Source organism: Odontesthes bonariensis, chromosome 15 (assembly GCF_027942865.1).
Source record: "Odontesthes bonariensis isolate fOdoBon6 chromosome 15, fOdoBon6.hap1, whole genome shotgun sequence".
Classification (NCBI taxonomy): Eukaryota; Metazoa; Chordata; class Actinopteri; order Atheriniformes; family Atherinopsidae; genus Odontesthes; species Odontesthes bonariensis.
Genome location: NC_134520.1, coordinates 30,433,635 through 30,454,810, shown reverse-complemented (window position 1 = coordinate 30,454,810; position 21,176 = coordinate 30,433,635). Strand labels below are relative to the sequence as shown.

Here is a 21,176-nt window from a genome sequence, read left to right as displayed (position 1 = left end):
TTGAATGATATCAAAATGTTTTGGAATTATGAAATAACATTTTAAGTAAGGTTTTGTTCAGGTCTGTTTTGGCCTTACAATGGTTAACCAAAACGTAGTTGCACATAAACGTGGAGTTCAGAAGGTTCAGGACGGTTCTAACTTCAGCTTATTAATGATGACAAAAGAAAAAGAAATGTGCATCAACAACACTCTGATCACTCATTTTGCACCCTCCTCCTTTCCACTCTGTCTTTCTGCTGTCCTCCCTTGCCTCTGCCGCCCCCTCCACCTCCTTTCCTGGTGGTCTTCAAGCTGCCCGCAGAGGTCAAGAGAAAGACAAACTGGCCAATCGGGAGCTAGTGCAACATAAGGTCAGGGGCCACAGGTCATCTGGCAGTATGAGCAATGGAAAGTCAAGACCGGCTGGCCAGTGAATGCATACCTTAAAGCAGAACTTATCTTTTTATAGAAAACTCAGCTGTGAACTACGTGTTTGAAAAATTTCTTTCTCTGTAAATATCTACACTTTACAGATTTTAGCATTGTACAGATGTTAGAATTTTAAATGTAGGACTAATCAACGCAACGATCATAAAGCTACACAAATGTCACAGCTTTTTGGTTCAAACACTGTCATACAGTGAAAGCATGATGCTGTTTATTATCTAACCACCTGCATAGGTTGAATTTGACCCGGACAAATTGTGCTGCTGTATGTCAGCAGCATATGAAATTGATCCAAAGAGGAGGCAAAGAGATAGAGGGAACAGACAAAAGAGTTCACAGTAATCTCTGATCAGTCCTGCCACACCCTGACCTACAAAGGTAACCCAACTGCTGGGGGCCACAAGCACGCACTGACAGACACGCACATACACACAAATGTGCACACAAGGCTGGCTATATCAGATACAGTCTGTTGTAACTCAACACTAGAGACAGAAAGATGGGAGGACATGATGAGGAATGAGGTCTGTGTGTATGCGCGTTCTCTCTGAAGTTGAGCTAACTGCTGCCACCCCCCAGGGCTCCATTTACAATCTCACCTCACTTCATTCAACTGCAAACTCTCACTCTTCTCTTTGAAGATGAGCATTCTGAATATATTGAAAGTTTTCCTTCAGATGATGCCAGCTTTCAGACCATAGAACCCCTGCACTCCACGGAGTTGACTGCAAACGCAGTGTAACAGGTTGGTAACTGGTCAAACTAACTACTACAGATGAATAAGATGATGAGTCTACACTGATCAACATTCAGCAATGTCAAAGTATTGTTAATCGTGACATGGCACCACATTACATCCATCTTTAATTTATTTGTATCCGATAAAAAAAAGATAGTCTGTTTAGCAGAAAATGGCCTCTTGGATTGATATCAGTGAAAGTGCACAGTAAGGTTATACCCATAATGACCTCAGCAGCTGTTGTCCATAAATAAACAAGCTAAAAAAAATTCCAGAACCACCTATTTAGCAAGCAGAGAACACACATGTGAATCCATAATTCAAAACATGTTTTTTCTTTTTTCTTTGGTGAGATTAATTTTGATTCCGGTTTTATTTTCCAAATATATATATATCCACCAATTGAGTTAACCCAAGTGGATAAGAAGACTGCTGTCATGGCCGGACACTGAACGCACAAGAACCAATCACAGGCAAAAAATAAAAAATCAACAACAGACATATTATTGATATTTTTCTGTGTTTGTACATGTGTTTACCTGTAACTATGGAAGTCATCAGTGATGTTTTGGACCAGCTGGGATGTCATGGGTTGATGGATATGCCCAGAAGGCAGTAATGTGTTCCCACAAAGTGAGGGCTGCGTGTGATTGGCTTTAGGCTCCCAAGTGTAGTTCCTAGGAGTGAAGCTGGCCCCTCCCCTCTTGCGTCGAGGCAGAGTACCGTGAATCGAGATTGGCTGGTAGGCTGCAGCGGGAATGTCCGATGAGCTGCTACCCTGCCCTGCAGTGACACTGCAGGAAGGAAACAAAAAGCATGAAAATGTTTTGAAAACTCTTTTTATGAAAGTCTAAGTGTAGGTTCTGCAATGTTTTCTCATATACAGACGTTTGGTTTCATTTGATGGTGCTCACTGAAATTTGAAGCAATCTAAAGTTTTCAAATGTAAGAAGTTATATCAGTTCAACCAAAAAGTTTGCCATGCATCACGGAAAATTATTAGTCATCAAACTCACCCAGGTCTGGAGCTGAGGAGGTCCATGGAGGTGACGAGAGAAGCCTGGAGCCTCCTGGAGGAGCAGGTGCCACTGCTGGGGGCACCAATGGGGGATCTTGGTACTTCAGGGTGAGCAGCACTTCCTCCGAGGGTGTGGTGTGCATGGAGGGACCTGGGCAGACTGGCAAAACGCCCCTCAGCCATCATCCTCAACTCTGGAAGAATACACACAGGCATAAGCAGTCTGATAGACATGAATCATATCCTAAACCAGCACTGTTAAACTTAGGAGGAGTTGTTCCACACAGTCTTTCGACAGAACGATAGATAGATGAACAAAGATTTGACATATCTTAATGAGCTACTAAATATAAGAAGAAAAGCAAGTCAGAGGGCACAGTTATGTAACAATGGGAACACAAAGCAGAAGGATCAAATGTAATATTCTGCAATAAAGATATATGATCTGAAACACACAAACACAAACTGACATATAACACGAACTTCGATTAGATATTATGATACATGATACACACGTACGGAGCGTCACTACATTAGTCACCACACCCAAATACACTCACATGCCGTACATTGTCTCATGCACTCTCAAGTGATGAAAACACACATCAACACATTGCCGAGAGGGATAAGAAAGTTGTCATTACATAATGTTATACAAGTAGTTGCAACTACCTGGTCTATAAACATGTCACATGTGAATGACTGATTTAGTGACACTCCTTTTTCCAATCACTTCATGTAATTAGTGTTTGATGTTTGTATAAACGAAAAATCATTTGGTTAAAGAAGCTGCTTTCTTAGTGCCACAGCTTGAATGAGAAGTTTGGAAGCTAAACCAAAGATGTGTCTAACAATGCTCAATCAAATTTGAGATATCTATTTACAAAAGGTATGTAGCAAGGAGCAACTGAATGTGTTTTATGGCACTCTGTAGAGGTCATAAAAAAAGCCCAATACTTAATAACGAACACAATTCAAACACCAAACCGATACCTTAACATCTAACTAATTAGTTACAATAAAGGGCAAAGGTCTGAGCCAACAGGTCCAGTGTTATCCCTGTCAGTGTTACACATTTTTAGGGATTTTTTTAAAATCAGACACAAGGCTGACTTCTGTGGATGTAAGAGAACAAAGAATAGAGGTCTAACCCTCTGCCTCAATATAAATGTAAATGTATTTTATTCATACAGCCCTTTACAGACAATCGTTACGATGTACCAAAGTGCTTTACAGCAGGTAATAAATAAAGAGAAGAATTAGTATACAAATAAAAACAATAAAAGAACAGTGAAAGCAATAAAATACAACAAAATCAAATAAGATAAAATAAGATAAAAGTGTCATTATACTACTGGGTATTAAAAGCAATCCTAAATAAGTAGGTTTTTAGCCTAGATTTGAATGTCAGGTCTGTTTTTAGGGACAGTATCATTCCATTAGAAAACTCTTAAAATATGTTATATTTCAGCTACATTCTTAAAACCGGACTCTGTTCAAGAAAAAGTGTGGAAAAATAGCTGCATTTGACTCCGCAGAACGTCAGTTTTGCTCATGCGGTAGCTCACGTCTGATGATACAGACACCACAGATATAAATACACAGTGATGAACAAGACGGATAGCTTGGCAGTGTTGGAAAACAGTAGACAGGTTCTTCATAAATTCCCCTGCTGTGTGATGATGACTGGACAGCACGCTATCGTCTGCTCTGAATCACTCAGTGGGCAGCAGTTAGTCACACTGTACAAACTAACAAATCATGAGAAATGAACATATTGGCAGGATGGATTCAACGGACCCTCCCTATTCCTAATCTTATCAAAATCTGACCTCAAAAACTACCCTTGTTGGTATTGTGACTCAATTTGAACAACCTGATAGTGATCAGAGAAAGTGGGCAGCACTGTACTGTGTAGCAGCCTCGCCAGACGCATTCAGCCCAGATGAAGAGGCACTGTTAGGAACCATGGGGATCAACATGGTTACTTCATTTCAAAGACAGAGGACTTCTGTTTTCAGAAAACTACTAAATGCCAAAAAGGTTTGACCAAGTTCTGAGCGGTTAGAGATTAATATGTTAACATGAATCAATTACTTCACTGAATCTGGTGAAATTGAATACAATTAAATTGGTGCAGTTGGACATGATCAACATTCCTTAATGAAGTGTAAAGACTGAGCAGACTGAAGAAAAACTGAACCAACTAAACTGTGTGCAGAAAACTGCATTCACACTACTTTTAAACATGTGCATGACAATAACAAAAGACCTTTACTAATATCTCAAGAATTTCACTCCTCTATATTGCCAGGAGCAGAACGAAAAGTTGAGTATCAAATCTTTATCTGTGTGCACAGAGACCTGTGTAAGCAGCTGGTCTCCAACAAATGTGGTGTGATGTGCTTTCTAAAAGCAAATTTGTCTGGTTACATGTAAAATATTCTTAGTTAATTAGATAGTCACCAAAAAATGCAAGAAAAAAGTGTTTTTTGTTCAAATTTATGTGAGCGTATGAACTCAGGAACAGAAATTCTGAGATACAGTCAGAAGCAAATAATAGATACACACACACACACACACACACACACACACACACACACACACACACACATACATACAAAGACTAATATAGCCAAGCAGAAGCATTGTTCTGTAACACTCTGCAGAGGTTTCATTTTGACAAAATCTTAAAGGGGTTGACATTATCAAATGCTTGTAACATGAAAAAAGTTCACAAAACAAAATAACAATGCAGGGACAAACCAAAGACAAACGTATGACTTATTCATCATTTCTGCATGTCACATATGTTCCAATAAAAAGATTGTATGCATGTAAATAAACAGATAACATTAAATTACATCATGTATCAAAAGTTTATCTTAATTGTTGATGGGTATGGATTCAATCCAAAATGAAAAATATGTGATTGTAACCTCACGGTTTTTTTTGGTTCAAGCCATTTGATACAAATACTGCAGTGTATAAACAAAAGGATAGGGTTGCACTAAATACAGAGACATTAAACAAATATTCTCAACTTCTTCCACCAATTCAGCAAATACGCTGCTTTATATGTTGGATTAATTTGGTCTGACCTGTAACAACTAATGCAGATCTATATTATGAAACAAATTTGGATTGGGAGTGTATGTATTAAGTATTATGTATAAGGTTAATGAGAAGAAAGTCTGGTAGAAATAAGTTATAGACACATTTGGTGCATTATGTAGCACTGAATTGGAGAAAATAGTATTCTTGGTAGGTAGTGTGAAGGATGTAGGAGTGTGATGCATTATGACAGACAGAAAGGCAGAGACAGACATTGATGACTTAACTGATCGCCAGTGGAAAATTTAATTGTGGTAGCAGTCAGGTACACTGAATACAATAAAAAATGTAGTATGAAAATCCAGTAAAAGTAGCTGTAAAATATTCAGAAAAGTGACGGTGCAAAGCAAAACTAAATCTTTCTAACATGCTGTTTGGCTAAAAAAAACGTCATAAGTCACAGCTGATGTTTGTCATTTTAATCGTCAAAGGCAACAGTTAGCGCCAGTCTAAAGTGGAGAGGCTACTACCCGACTAGTTGTAACAAATGAGAGAGTATATTGATTAAAAAGTCAGAAAGTGTTTGATATTGGTGAATGTGGCTACTTTGGTAGTTTTAAATCTGTTCCAAAATGGAACAAAACACTGAGTAGACTCAAGCAGGGGGTCATTGAGTCACCAGCTTGCAATGATGAATGTCAATAAAAATGCAAATACAGCTTTAGAGAAAAGCTGGCCAGCTCAGGCCTCTTGAGTGTGACAAGTGAAGGTTTAACACACACACAAATGCAGACACTGTAAAAGAACTACTAAGGCATGCTGGGTCAGTGTGGATTCCTCTGAGGGGCAGAACGACTACAGGAGGAGCACCTATTATAAGGCCCTAAGGGATTCAACTGTGTGTGTGCATTTGTTTCTGTGTGTGCGTATAATTGTGTGTGTGGTCCTGACCATCTGCCAGACACACACACTCCCCTGCAGTGGAGAAAGCACTGACTCTCACTAAGAAAAAAGACAAACACTTTGCACTTATACTCTGTTGATCAATCTTTTAAATAAATTATTCATGTTAAGAGCTACAGGAAGTCCTTACTAAGAAAGTTTGAAGAGTTCTTCTCTCCCTTTTAACTCTTTCTATTTTTGTCATTCTGCATCCTCTGCATCTACTCTTTCCAAGCCATTTAATCCACATTTCTGCCTTATTTCAGTCCCTCCTCTCTCCTTTGACTCCATCCATTCTCATCCATCTTTCCCTTTCTCTTTTAATCTTGTCCCCCTCCACAGACATCCTCTCCCTCCTGCTGTCTGTCCATCATGATGTCAGCTCTTCCATTGCCTCCTGATTTGTCTCCTTCTTTCCTTTGTCTTTCCACTTCTTATAATAATACACTTTTCTCCCCCACCGCTTCTTTCTACTTCACAGCCTCACCCTCTCCTCCCTACAGCTGTTCAGCCACCAGGCAACTCACTCTGCATCACACATACATACAAATGAGCGCTGGAATTTCCTCCACCAAGTCTATTATTTTCTATGTGAAGACCTAATCGCACATGCCATCACCATTTACGCCAAGTGGAAGCAATTTTTAGTTTTAAGGTTTGTTTGTCATCAGTTCAACTAATTTTCTGTATTCCTTTCGCACCTTCAAATTTTTAGATTGCACTCTTGGAATATAGGATTTACTAACATAGATTTGAGAGGCGGTTATTTTTGCATTTAGATTTATGAAAGCGAAAATCATTTAATTTTGCATAGACATGACTTACAGTTAGAACACATCAGGTCTTCACAAAAGTCTCCCAGTTGATCTCAAGAGTAAAAGAATATGAAACTGTAGGTTTAATCCAGATGCAGGGTCAGTGTTTAAAGAAATGAGCACTCCAGCTTGCATTTATTTATGATAGACTAAATATTTTTTTATTTTGCTCCAGGTTTGAGTCAAACCCAGTGGTCCTATTCTGATTCTGAATACGTCGAGCCATTTCTCAGGATCCTGAAATAAACCTACAGTAATGATTAATTATTCAGGAGAGTTGTGTTTTTATTTTGTGGATCACTGAGAATACCTTGATCCACATGAGTGGTGACACTATGCAGAGGCTGACCTCAGATTTCTGTTAGAGGATGAGTTCTGCCTTTGCCTCAAAGTCAGTTTCTATTTTTAGCAACAAACTCTAAATACTATACCATACAGGGTTTTTTTAACTGCATATTCCACCAAGGATGAGCAAATCTCCAAATCTTTGTGAAAGTCTATATAAAACAGCTCAACTTATCCACTCGACTCATGTGGGCATATGCAGTAGATCAGTGAGGATAACTTCATATATCTAAGATATACTATGTTCAGTGGGGACTACCCTATTTGTCTCACTGATGTCATCTTCAGTTTATGCAAAAGATGCTGAGAAAGATATGTTGTTTCTGGAATAATAATGTCATGGACAGTATTTTGTGTCATGATTTGTCATGGAAGAGGTTGACAAACTTGTGAACGGAGAAGCAGTTTAATGGTCTAGAACCAGGCTGCAAACAGAACTATTATGTGGGAATTTACAGCAGAAAAACGCATTTTAATGGCCACCTGCAAACCAATCAGATGTGTTTTCCTTGACCGTGGTAGAGCAGACACAACATTCTGAAGCGAAATTTGTTTCTTCAACAATGATATTGAAGGCCTTGGGTTGTGAACATACCGACAAACACGGGCTTGGGTGGGAAACAAATGTAGATTAACAGGATGTGGAAATTGCAGTATAAACATTTAGACAACAGCTCATTATTGAGGATTAGTAACAGTCAAGCAAATGTGCCCATCTCACCCCTGTTCCTTTTCAAAGAATCTCCTGAGCTTTCTCTCTGATTCGCAGGGTTGAAAACACAACTTTCTTATTAAATGCAGTTGAATTTAGTCCAACATTATGATCTAGACTCACTCCTTGTGTCTCCAGCTGACACTGAACATCCGTCAGGAGTCAGACAGCACTTTTGTTAATCTCCTGAAGTGGTGGGTTTTAAAATCTGGGCTGTTTGAGGGACCAGCAGGAGTTCTTAAGAGGCCTTAATTCACAAGAACCACAGCCAACTGTGTGTTTGGGAATTCAGATCTGACCGAGGGAATCATAAGTCCGCTGGTTTACAAAATACAAAATAAGCACTGATTTTTTTTTCAAAACACTTTCTACACAATAATATGTGTTTACATGAAAGAAGTTTCCTACGGTAAATTGCACACGCTGCTACACTGGTCTGTCATTACATGCAAACATACACACAACAGGGAAGACGACTGCAAACATCAACTTGCTTGAGAATGAGGGATTTCCTCTAGCTGACTTTAACCGCCTTCCTGCTATGGCATGTACACTAATACACACACACATATATATATATACACGTACACATTAGTGCATGAGCAAAACCACCCCTGGCCAGAAGTGAACAATGAGAACAACTGTCACATGACTGCTGTGTCGAGCCAGCCTTTGTTAAAGGGGGAGAGAGGTGTCCTACTGCGCTCTTCTGTGCGTGGGCCCACCAGCATGTATGTGTGTGCGTGTGAATGGTGTGTGTAACATATTAATGAGGTTGTTATTAAATCCCACAGCAGTAGCTGCCATTTCGTACTTCTAAATCTTTGTGTGCTCGTCTCTCTCTAACTTTCTCACACATTCACACCTAACTTCCCTCAGCATGTGCCCTCGTTTCTTATGTCTACCCAGAGGGTGATAAAATGTGACGTCTGTGTACAGTCACTGATAACCCCACAGCGAGCCAGTCACACAGGGTCTGTTGAGGCTACAGCCAAGCTTAGACATTTCATTCGAATTTTCTTTGAGAAAAGAAAGATCACAGATCAGACAAGTGCTTTTGTGTAAATTCAGGAATTATGTCCATCCACTAACACCTCTGGAAAACCAGAACATTTACTGATTACACAGATGGACAGAAATAATGGCAAAATCCTCAAATGATGGCATTGCTTCTCGTGCATGTAAGCAGTAGTAAAATGGTAAAATGAAGAGTTTCATTTTTTGTTGCCAGTTGCTTGCTCGTGTTGGGTTCCTCGGAGTACTTTGAGATGGCTTTTGATGTGAACTGCAACTGAATTTTACAGCACAACGGCTGCTAGCATTGATAACAAAGCCGGCCACGTCTAATTTACTTTCCATGTAGAATCAAGCCTTTGGTAGTCGAAGCTTAAGTCCTTGTTTTCGTGAAAAGGGTCAGGTGTTAAGGATGAGATGAATCAAAGAAGAACATGTAGAGACAGAAACAACGCGCATGTAAAGCCAGTGTGGCTGCTGTGTTCATTATTTCTGTTTCTGCCCACTCAGATGGACAAGTAATCCTCAAGTTTTCAAATTGCAGCATGGTTAGCAGGATTTTAAGGTCTCAGTTTTTAAGATAGACCCCAGATTTTAGCGTGGCAAAGGACATGTATTTCACCTGCTTTCTTGTTCAGTAACTAGACTGATACTGATGACATGTTTGTGGGTTGTGTGAAACTAAATCCAGAGGATGAGCTTATTTTAACACAGTGGGAAAACAGCTTTCCTGACTTGGTCATTTCTGCATCCACACGGTTGCTGGTAAACAGTTTTTGATCTTAACTTTTGACAAAGCCAAACTAACTCTAGCTACGCTATATTTCCAGTCTTTGTGTTGATATGCTATGAGATGCGATTTATGGCTTCATATTTAGTGTGACACACAGATTATTTTCTGAAACACTCAATGACTCAATCAAAAAAATGAGTTGCAATTTTAAACTGAAAATCCAAAGTGTTTAAACCCTTTCACCTTTGCCACATTATTTGATGATGTTGTAGTATTTCTCCAACTGGTGCTACAAAAGCAAATGTCATTAAATATATGGCTGGATGAATCAGTCTGGCTCTCCCTGGATGTACACAACCAGCTCACATTTACAGCTGATCTTTCAGCATGAATTAAAAGCTGATGTCTCACTGGCCCTGATCATGACACAGTCTGTAACAACCTGCTGCATGCAAGTGTTGTTCCGCATGAACACAGCACAAACTCAGACAAACACACGCGAGCACAGATGTCTGTCTCTGTCATCATCTCGTGGGTGGCTTGCTGTTTAAAGATGTGTTCTCATAACTGAAAGGTCAAAGTGTCAGTTTGAGCAGCATTTACTCAACCTGTCAAAATGATCCGGAGTTAGAAAGTGAAGCCTTGTTTGGTAGGTACCCCACATTTGTTGTGCATGTCAAAGCAATATTATCTTTAATGAATAGGGTTGAATCTTTCACTGAATCTATAGAGGGAAAAAAACTAAATTAAATATATAGGCCAAGATACACAAATATTTACTGAGCAATCACACTTAGATAAGAAACAATCAGATAAAAGAAAAGCTGTCGATCTTATCTGTCATAATTCGTGTAATTATTCCCTGCTGAGGTTTCCACAGTGAACACCACCAATCTCAACAACCACAGTTACACCCAGTGCCTTGGGAGAGCAACTTCTTGCTCAAAAATCCCAGAGTAAATGTAGCTCACAGCAAGCTGTAAACAATTCAGCAAGGGATGGAGGTCAAAGAGATGAAGAGAAAGCACAGCAGGGCAGTCCAATGAAAAGCAGCCACAGACAAGAAAAAGAAAGATTTTCTATTCTTAACTTGCTATTTGGATGATCCTAAGCAAACAGATGAAAAATGCACGCAGAGGAGGAAATCACCATCAGGGTAGCTGTCTCTGCTGTTTGCGCTGCTATCTTCATGCAAACATTCCTCCATACACATACTGAATGTAAGTGCACTCTCACGAGCATGTTAATTCTTACCTGTCAGTGTAGCCTCTTCTTCTGTTTGTTGATTTTTGCCCTTATTCAGCTCTTAGTCTTGTATACTTCTATGAAACGTATTCCCTTTCATACTTTGACTGACTTGATAACTGACTGGCTGACCGGCTGAAAGTCTACACACTCATGCTCCTTCAGACAGGCAACAACAAGTAGCGCTGCACAATCATAAGCCCTGCCCTCCTCTTTCCCTCTCTGGGGAGTGATTTGCGAGCACCCTGCCCCTCCTCCTGCGCCTCTGTGTTTGGGAGGAGTTTCTTTCTTTTTCAGCAGAGTTGTCTCTTCTCCCCCCAAACTCCTGCCTCCCAGCACTGAACAAAACTCCTTGCTGCACTCTTCTCAACCTCCCCCTCCTCCTCTCATCTCCTCTCATCTCCTCTCTTATGCGTTCTGCACAGAGCCTCATATTTCATGTTCAGAGTCCTTTTGTTTGGCACCTATTACACCAACCCCACCAACTGGTCTGGTGCTTAAAGAAGATTTAGATGTGACCTAATGTTGCTATTTGCAGAGCAGAGAAAGGATGAAAACAATGTGATCTCAGCCTGGTTGTGACATGTCTAAGCAACTGACTAAGGAAGTTTAACTAGCATTGGTTGAAACTAAAATCTGTTCATTAACAGTTTGAAATTTTGATGGACAGTTTCTAAAACTTTCATCATGGAAGAAATGAAGGCAAAAAATACTTGAATTTCTAGTGCAACATAGATGAAACAAGTAAAGGAGCTGCACTTGTGTCATTACTTTAAATATGAGCTCATACAGAGTGTGTGTGTGTGTGTGTGTGTTGTGTTTCTATGTGTGTCAGCCTGTGCCGGCTGCCCTCAGGACAACGCTCTCTCCTGTCTTTGTCCTCCTGTTCCTTTGTATTGTCTAGAGTTGATAACACCCAGACACGTGCATGTGTGTGCATGTTAATGTGTGTGCGTATTTCCCTTCAGACAATGCAAAAAAGCCCATCCTGCTGCTTTGAGAGCCAAGATGATCAGATGGCCCACATTGGACACACACACTGATGCCACTTCATAGGTTCAAGCCTTTTGATCTTCAGCTATAGATGATCAAATTGTTAAGAGTGACAAAGCCACCAGGGTGAACGACAGCTATAATATGATACCATGTAATTCTAAGTTTTACTGTTTTCTTTATTCTTTTTCTAGATAATACTCCTTCTAAACAATAGCTGGAAGCAACAGTTAGCGGGCCAGGCAGTTCATCGGAGCACATAGCCAAAAGGGCAACTTGATGTGATCATCACAACAGCATGGCTCTAAGTTTTGACAGGAAAAGCATGCGTTTGCTTTTAGTAGTAGTACTCACTGATCAAATGATGCAAAGGGGCGGCTAGTTCCAATGTATCTCAAGTTAGATGCTCGATTTTAGAGCCACTGGTGTTTCCGTGCAATCACAAATATGTTCAGTGATATTAGTTATATCATTACTCAGACGTTAACACATTTCAGATTCTTTTGAGTTTAATTTATTGCAGAACTTAACAAACATTGCAATATGTAATATGATACAAAAGGTGTAATAGAAGGAGGAAATATAGATTTGAGGTGTTGCAGTGCTCAGTGTCAGAACTTTTAAATGTGTGCGGTTTTCATTCTAAACAGTCTCTGAAGAAAAGGTGTAAAACACACGCTCACAATAAACAGCAGCTTCACATCCATTTGTTACTGTCTGACCAGTCCTGCTTTCAGTCAAACTGCAACTAAACAAAAGTCAACAACTGTCAATATTTATTAAAAAAATTGTATAAAATAAGTCGATAAAGAAAAGAGTCCTGTTGAAAAATTGAATTATAACTTTATAGTTCAAGCAAAAAAAAAAAAAAAAAACGTCCAAAAACTTCCTGTTTGGAAGTCAAAACTATACGACTGAACCTAAACTTGATTTTTTCTGAGTAAATCTCAGCATTATTCACATACAAGTGAACATTCTTGGCATCTTTGTGTGTGTGAGGGTGGTATTTCCTGGAAGCTGCACAGTGAGTCAGTGGTGTAATCTGTAATCATCTCCTGAATCACCTGAGTCTTCCCAAAATACAGAGGGACAAGGGGAGGTGGGGCTGTTCTTAGGAGGGGGTGAAGCAGGACTATAATCCTCTGTGGATGACTGACACGCATCCTTGTGATGAAAACTCTTTATCAGGTTGTTGGCAAAAGAACAAAGCATTCATCAAAATAAGCTCAGAGGCACATCCTCGCACTGTAAAATGATGACTTTCAGGTGGCACTGAAAAGTGTCAGGCTGTTTGGATACAAAAAAAAAATGTAGGCAGAATCAGTCTAGATGAGTAAATCATAATAGACACTTGTCATTCTGAAAAGCAACAGCAACACATAAAAACTCCAGTTCTATGGTGATAATTTGGAAAACTAATAAAACAGATATAAATGTGTCGTTTCAAACATAATTTCATGTATTGTCCCACAGTTGGAGGGTTGACCTCTAATTGTATTATATCATATATTATATTTCACCTTTTCCATTGTTAAGAGCATCTATTAGAGTCTCTGAAGAAGCTAACAACTCAAAAACTCCCCAAGGTTTGAGAATCTCCCTTATCTCCACCCAATTGAAACTTCAAAAACAAAACTTGTTGCATTCACTGTACCTTGAAAGTGTGAAGAATAAAATGAGTATATTATGCCCTGCAAGTACTTCATCTGTAAGACATTTTATTATTTCTTTTCTCCGGTTGGAAAAATGACAAATCTCAGTTTCCTGTGTGACATTGAATGTTCTTCTGTGGCTCAACAGCTTTCTGTCCCTTCAGAAACTAACATTCGTAAAACTCTGTCCACATACGCCACAGTTATTAATGTTAGACTCTAAAAACTTAAACAAAACACTAAGATAAGGCAGACCAGGCAAGAAACTGGGGTGGAGTCAAGTCAAGTGCGTCACACCTCACCCTAAAAAATGGCTGATATGTAAATCCATAGTAAAAAAACAAAACAAGGTGTTGTCATGTCTTTCTGTGGCAAAAGTGCTGCCTGTGAAGCTTTTGGGGCCAAGGCTTTATCTTTTCTTTAAAAATGTCTGCAAACCAAAATGTTTTTGCAAATGGGACTGGAGCTTGCCACACCATGATAGCCATTTCCTGCACTTCCTGTTAATTGTCGGACCAAGCCCTGCTTTGGCACTCTGGTACTCAGTCAGCATAGCAAGTTGGCACAAAGTCTTGCTGAATCATTCAGTTGCAAACACTGACCACCAACACAGCTCAGGGCATCAGTTTTTCCCAAACCACTGAATAAATGGCGTTAGGCTTCAGAGTCACATATTACTGGGTTTTCACACAGGTATTGCAAATGAATGTTCTCTAAATTTAGTTCTTTTTCATATTTGTTTGGTATTCCTATAATTTCTCAGTAGGAAGACATGAACTTTCCACACAACATTCTCACCCTGATATCATCCTCCTCCCCTCCTTTCTCTCTTCTTCTCCCCCTCATTCCATGGACTCTTTGTCTCCCTCCTCCCTCCCCGGTGTTCTCCTCCTCCTCTGCCCTTTTTTCTAATGGATCTGTACATAAATGCATGCTTGCTCCCGTGTGTGTGTGTTTCTGATCAGAATAGTGTGTGGTGTAAACATGTCAATCGTTAGGGCACTCCTCATTCCTTCGGTTGCAGCCCCTCGGTCTTACGATGAGAAGGCAAATTAATGTACCAAAATAAGTTTGTTCACGTAGAATGAAATCTGATTCCTTCTGACTCCTGATCTGGTTTCTGTGATACAAAATGTGAGCAGCTGATCCATGTTTATCTTAATTAACCACAAGGCTGCTGGATTAGTCAAGAAGATCAGTCATCTGTGGCAGCCTCTGTGCAGATCTGGATCTGTAGATGCAGGGGTCTGAAGAAAATGAGATGATACACTATGCATTTTGTGGCAATTCTTTACGTTAACTTAACTAAAAACTTAAAATAGTCAATGTACAAAAGTACACATAAAATGTCTCATGCATGGATCTGCAATGTATTGCACAAAAAGTACCAAAGAAGTCTTTGTTTCTTGTGAGCTTTTCCTCACCTGGAAAAGGACAATAATGAGTCTGTTCTAATTTCTCTCATCTGTGCTTTCACATCTCTTCTCTCCAACCTCCTCGTGCCCAAAAAGTCTATCTCAGGAAAATAACATGAAAAATGTTTCAATTCCTAGAATGCAACTGGATGACAGGGGAGCAAGGAGGGAGGAGGCTTGGCAGTGGAGCGACAACCAAGGATGCACAAGTGTATCCTTTGCAAAAGTCTTTTGTGACATTGATGTAGAAGCATCCTAACATTGAGAAAGTTCTTTCTTGTCTTGCCTTGCCTTGTTTTGTTTACACAAAGCACATACTTGTATTACATCACTTGTCTGATAAATATAAAATGTTAACATTGATGTAACTCACAAAACCTTGCTTTAAAGAACAAAAATGGAAATAAAACATTTTAATCTGGTTTTATCAGCAAAAAATAAAAGACATTTCGGAAGTTTAGTTTTACTGCAAGGACTTATGATGTTTCTATGTGGGATCAGTCTAATTCTGGGAACCAAATATTCTCTGTTCTGACATAAGAGAGATAACAGCAGAATGTTGATGGCAGAGTTTGTGTGACTGATACGCACAGACAGAAACGGGAAGATGTTGATAGTACACTCAGTATTAACTCTAGGTCATGTTGATCACTTTCACAAGAGAGATTGTCCGTGTTCATCCTGTATGCTGGCAACAGGAATTATCCAACATGTACAGACTGTGGAATAAAACATCTCTACAAACACAAACAGAGATAAACTCACACCACAGCAAGCGTGTTTTTACATGATTGTTGATCTATCTGCATTGACCTGCAGGTTGTTTTTCGATGCTGCCCACGATGAACAGATGAACTGCCACTTTCTCTTTCTTTCAGCTTGTTCTATAAAGCAGCACAATATATTTGTCAAGACGTCTGAAATCTGTCAAAATAGAGATTTTGACTGCAGTCTAGGTTGTACTATTGATTACATGTGCAGATAACACATTTAGTAAAAATACAAGTATCACACATTTAACTTGTGTGTGGGAACGTGTAAAGTTCAGTAACTTCTGGAGTGATGAACACAAGACAAAAGCAAACCACCACAATGGCTCAGTGATAGTTTGAATATCTGTTATTGTTTATAATTGTCAGAAGAAGAGCCTTCTTTGGTCCACAAATCAACTAAGTCTCCCCTGACCACAGTACTGTTAGTATTCTGTTACACTGGCAACATCAGTGTCCAGCAGGGAAACCCACAGACAAAGCAACTGCACGGCCACCTGCCGCCCCTCTCTTCCTCACACTCTCTGACACATACACACATTAATACTTATATACACACAGAAGCAATGTCAAACTTGTGTCAGTCCGTGTTTACCATGGCATAGCAAAGAGGTGAGTTGGTCTGTGTGTGTTCTGGTATTCCCATTACGAACATCTTGGCTCACATAACTCAGCAAGGGACAAAACAGATTTGGCCCTTGGACAAACAGCTGTTAGAGCTAACATGAGTGTAGAAATGAATTAATGCAGAAATGGAAGACTATATTATAGGATTGGGTTTCTCTCCCGAAACACAAGTGCTCTTCAGGGCATTTTTCTGGCACCGCCAAAGAAAAAATGACTGTTTCATTTATCAAAGTCTGGTGACAGGAACAATACAATTCCATCAGAATCCGTCTGAAAAAGGCTGTTTGACAAAGTAAAGCAGTGAAAATACTTTGAATATTGTCTAATAAACATTCAGACTACTACTTTCATGGGCCCCCAGTATCTGACAAATGAAGAATGGGAGCATTACTTTTACATGGAGAGCAATATTCAAATAACAATAATACATTTGCATTGTGAGCCCATTGTGCTGTTAATGTGGCCAAAATTGCCATTAAGTTTGACCAATAACCACCGGCGAGAGCTACATCATAACTGTAACGCTCAGGGGCAGCGAAATGAACAAGGACTCGTGTAGTTCACTGTGTTTCCATGATGCCTGTTGTGCTTTAGTGCAACCTGAAGCCAGTTGACTTTTTGCCAGCATGCACACTCCACATGACTGCCTGCTCAATTAACATACTCTCTCACTTTGCAATCTTATTATTAGGGAACATTTTAGCAAGAAGTCTAGAAAGAATGTTGCTGAAATTTTTATTTTCATCTATCCAACTGCAGGCTTCATTGACATAGATGATGAGAGAGAAAGTTACATCAGGTATCTTTTGTGATGCTTACACTAAAAAAGATGCATTCAGTTCAAATCTCCTTTGCTTTCCAGCTCATTTTCCATACATTTGGGCTCCACACACCATTTTATGCAGCTGTTTTGTTCTCACCTTCCAAACAATAGGATTTAATAATACACCCTAGCCTTTTTCTATAGTGCTACATCAGAATGTATAATCTTGTAAGGTCGGGTGAGCCAGAGCCACTCAGGATGGTTAAATGTGTTCAATATTTCAGCCCCTGAAGTTTCTACCAGTGCGCTTTGAGCAAAAAGTCAGCGTCTGTCAGCCAGAGTTCCACATGAACAAATCTATTTGTTGACAGGCACTGAGGCATCCTGTCTGATCAGGACAAAATGACAGGAGCTATGGGAATCATACAATGAACAACCTGTGTGGACTTACAGCTGAATATGGACAGACACAGTCTGAGAACATGTATTAATTCCATTTTCCTGAACCACGTTCTTGATTGAATAAAATCATCCATGCTGTTAGGTACTGTAAGTGTGTGTTCTCATGCACCTTCTTGAAAACACACAGTGCATCATGCAAATTAGAGGGTGCACGATAAGACAACACAGTGTTACTGCTTTGAGTTAAACTATTATTGGTTTAGGTTACGTGTGGTCCTGTGTTGTCTATGTTCATTTTTATGATACTTTATTTCAGTTTAATAATGGACACAAACTTTTTAATGCTAATAAAGGTGGTAATTATCTGAAACGATTATGTATTTAACTTAAAACTACAAACAAAACCCAAGCTTTGATTACAGGTAATCTTTAAATGTAAAGAATAACCACAGAACAGACTCAGCTCTGTCACAACAGCTGTAAGCAAACAAAACTTAAAACGAAAATGCCTGAAATATGTGAAGTATGGGCGTGAAAGTGAGGGTTGTGCTGATGCATCTTATTTCACCCTCTAATTGTTCTAATTAAAGCATCTTCCTCTACTGGTGCATTTTAATCTCTGCCAACAAGGAAAGTACCTCTCTCTCGCTGTTACACACACACACACACAAACACACAGATTCCTCTTCTGTCACATTTTGTTACAAACAAACTGTAACATGTTGAAATTATCAGACCTTCCAACCTTGAAAATAGTCTTGAATTACCCCCTTATACCTCCCATGTGAAACCATGTCCCACTTTGGCATCTGCGGGCAGATAATATCTCTTCTTTTAAGATTAGGTTAAAAGCACTTCTTTTTTAAAAAGCTTTACTTAGTGCTGGCTCAGGTGATACTTAATCATCCCTTGCCTACGCTTTTAAAGGCCAAGACTTCTGAGGAACCTCCCATGATGTTTTGAACACCTTTTCTTTATTCTCCTGTCTTTTCATGCTTTTGATTTAATGATTATAAATCTTTTTGTCCATTGACTTTTGGACTTCACTCATCAAAGATTAAGCCTGGTCAGGAACCTTCCAGTTTTGCCAGTCTAGGACTAGACCCGGTCCGACTTTGAGAAGATGGAAAAAAACTTTGTGAACACGAAGGTTTTCACTGAAGGACAGTGAGAGAATTTTCGTATGTCCAGGACATTGCTGTTAAAGTTGACTGAGCTGCTCTCCCTCTACATGCAAGTTCAGGAAACTGATGAGATCACCTGTCAGTACTGCCAAAAAAGTTGCTTGCACAAAGTCCCTGTGTTTTCATGTAGAGTAAACACCATTTCTAAAATGCCTACATAGCCTAATTTACACATTCTCGCTTGTGCTGGTATTTGGTTCAAGGTGATTCCATAATCTTTTCCTCTACTCGATCTGAAAAGAAATGAGCTGAAAATTAGTTTTAGAGGATTTTTTTAGGGTATGTTTTACAAAAGCCAGAATGATCATCTGTTAAATCAGTTAGTTTTTCATCATTTGTATATATTCTTTTTTCAAATAATAAAACAACTGAATGCATATCCTCCAAGAGTGGTGAACATTTTTGCCTGCAATTGTTTGAAGAATCATGATATTTTGTTTTATTGTGAGCAAAAGAAAGAGTGTACATGCTTTTCAATCATCGTATGAAGAATCAATTCACTTCAACCCTTTTCTGAACTCTATTCAAGCTTAATAGGTTAGTTGCTGAACTTTTTATCCCCGTTCAAACATCCCGACACCTCTAAAGAGGAAATCACTAACAATAACTTGAATATGAACAATACTGATCGTCTGTCAAACAAAGAGCTGTGAAAAGCAAATTCTTTCTTTTTACTTGAGGTTTGCTTTTGTTTTTAAAGACACTGCAGAAAATGACAGGCTTGACTAAGAGACACAAGACTTTTTATAGTTCCTGTTTTCTTTAGGATCTTCAGAAAATCTGACTTTTGGAAAACGCCCAGTTTAGCCAAGAGAAACAGTGTGGTTTCTGAGGTGATGCAGGAAGTACATCACATTGTTTAGCTTGCAGCTGCTCTATTTTGACTTTGAATATGTCAGCCTTTAATTCTGTGCGCTAACAGCTTTGTTGGCTAACAAGATTTGCTAAAATTATTTGGTGTGGAGTAGAGTCCCACATGACTCAGTCACCACGACAACAGATAGATTTCACAGTATAATGCATGGGAAACTGAGCAAACAAAGCAGTCTGTCCCTCTGTTTCTCTCTCTCGCACACTCACACACCTATAAAAGTGATTAAACCTAACTGGGGTGCTGGCTTCAGCCCTTTTTTTCTCTACTTACTGACAACTTTGTAAATGCGTGTATGTGTGTGACACAGCATTGTCCTCAGCCAGACAACCCCCCCCCCCAGCAACATCCGACCCCCAGGCATAAGCATGCCTTTACACGACAGTGATACTACCTTTCTCTGTCTTACTGCCTACTCTTTGGGCACACAGGGAGTCAAACTTAGGGAATCAGCAGCCTGATGGAACAGATCAGGGATCAGAATGTCTGGTTATCTATGTGGCGTGTGTGGGAGCATCTGAGTACCTCTCCTCCTTTCTCGCTCCTGGAGGAGGCACAGAGACGTAAGAAGATGCAGGCGGTGGAGGTGATTGTGGACTCCAAGCATCAGAAGGTCATACTCTGAGAGGTGGAGAAGATCCTGCAAAACATTAAAAAGTAAAGTAAATTGGTGGTAATGCAAAGCCATATTAAAGTGGAATAATTTGGAAAAAAAAATGAAGTCACTACAGTACCAACAAACAAACTCAGGAAAAAAACAACCCTTTGGGGACACTTCACAAGTCAAGCCTCCTTTCTTGTCTAGCTTAAACTCCAGATGATGCTGCATTTGCTGTATCTTCAGAGTTGAACTATTTTGCACTTTGTTATTAACATTAAATCTCATCATAAGTTATGAAGGTCCCTTAACTGAATAAAGGTCTAATAATGCTCTACCAGTACATTGCTTAACGGTGTACACCCTCACAAGGAAATCTGACTTCAAATGTTTTAAATGGAATTTTCAATTTTCCTTTTTTCCATTGAATGCACCATTAGTACAGCAAAGGTAACAGCCTTTACAAAAACTAACATCAGGGAAAAATTAGCCATACAAGCAACAGCTCTAAATGTTTGCAGCGAAATCCACTTGAACAGAAGTGTGAAATAATGAATAATACAAAGAGCTCCTGTATCGTCTCTCAGTGTCTTTTTGACCAAAGCAGGTCACAGACATTCATTAAGATATCTGGAAATTATGTCAGCTTGTAAAGAAGAGGCATTATAAAGCATTATATAAGACTCAATCTTTAATAGAAGTACTATATCACTGAAATATCTATTTGGTTTTGAAAACTAACCCCCTGAGCTATTTCTCCACATATAAAATTGTTACCAGCTACACCAAACACACGAACCCACAGAGGCTCAACTGAATTGTGGGTGATTCAGCAAAGCCACACATATATTTTTA

General features: G+C 39.4%; 1 protein-coding gene across 2 annotated transcripts in view; it reads right to left on the bottom strand.

The window, feature by feature from the left end:
- bcar3 (BCAR3 adaptor protein, NSP family member) overlaps nt 1–20,352 on the bottom strand; it is a 51,877-nt gene extending 31,525 nt beyond the window's left edge. Inside the window, exons 1-3 of one of the 2 annotated variants that reach the window (XM_075485958.1) lie at nt 20,249–20,352; nt 2,185–2,380; nt 1,708–1,962 (exon numbers count right to left, since the gene is read on the bottom strand). In XM_075485958.1, the coding sequence (XP_075342073.1) occupies nt 1,708–1,962; nt 2,185–2,380; nt 20,249–20,330 (533 nt within the window). In that variant the 5' untranslated portion in view covers nt 20,331–20,352. Of the gene's footprint in view, nt 1–1,707; nt 1,963–2,184; nt 2,381–11,055; nt 11,336–20,248 lie in introns of those variants that run through there. The other variant, XM_075485959.1, reaches the window with a different exon arrangement.
- Nucleotides 20,353–21,176: the final 824 nt, after the last annotated feature.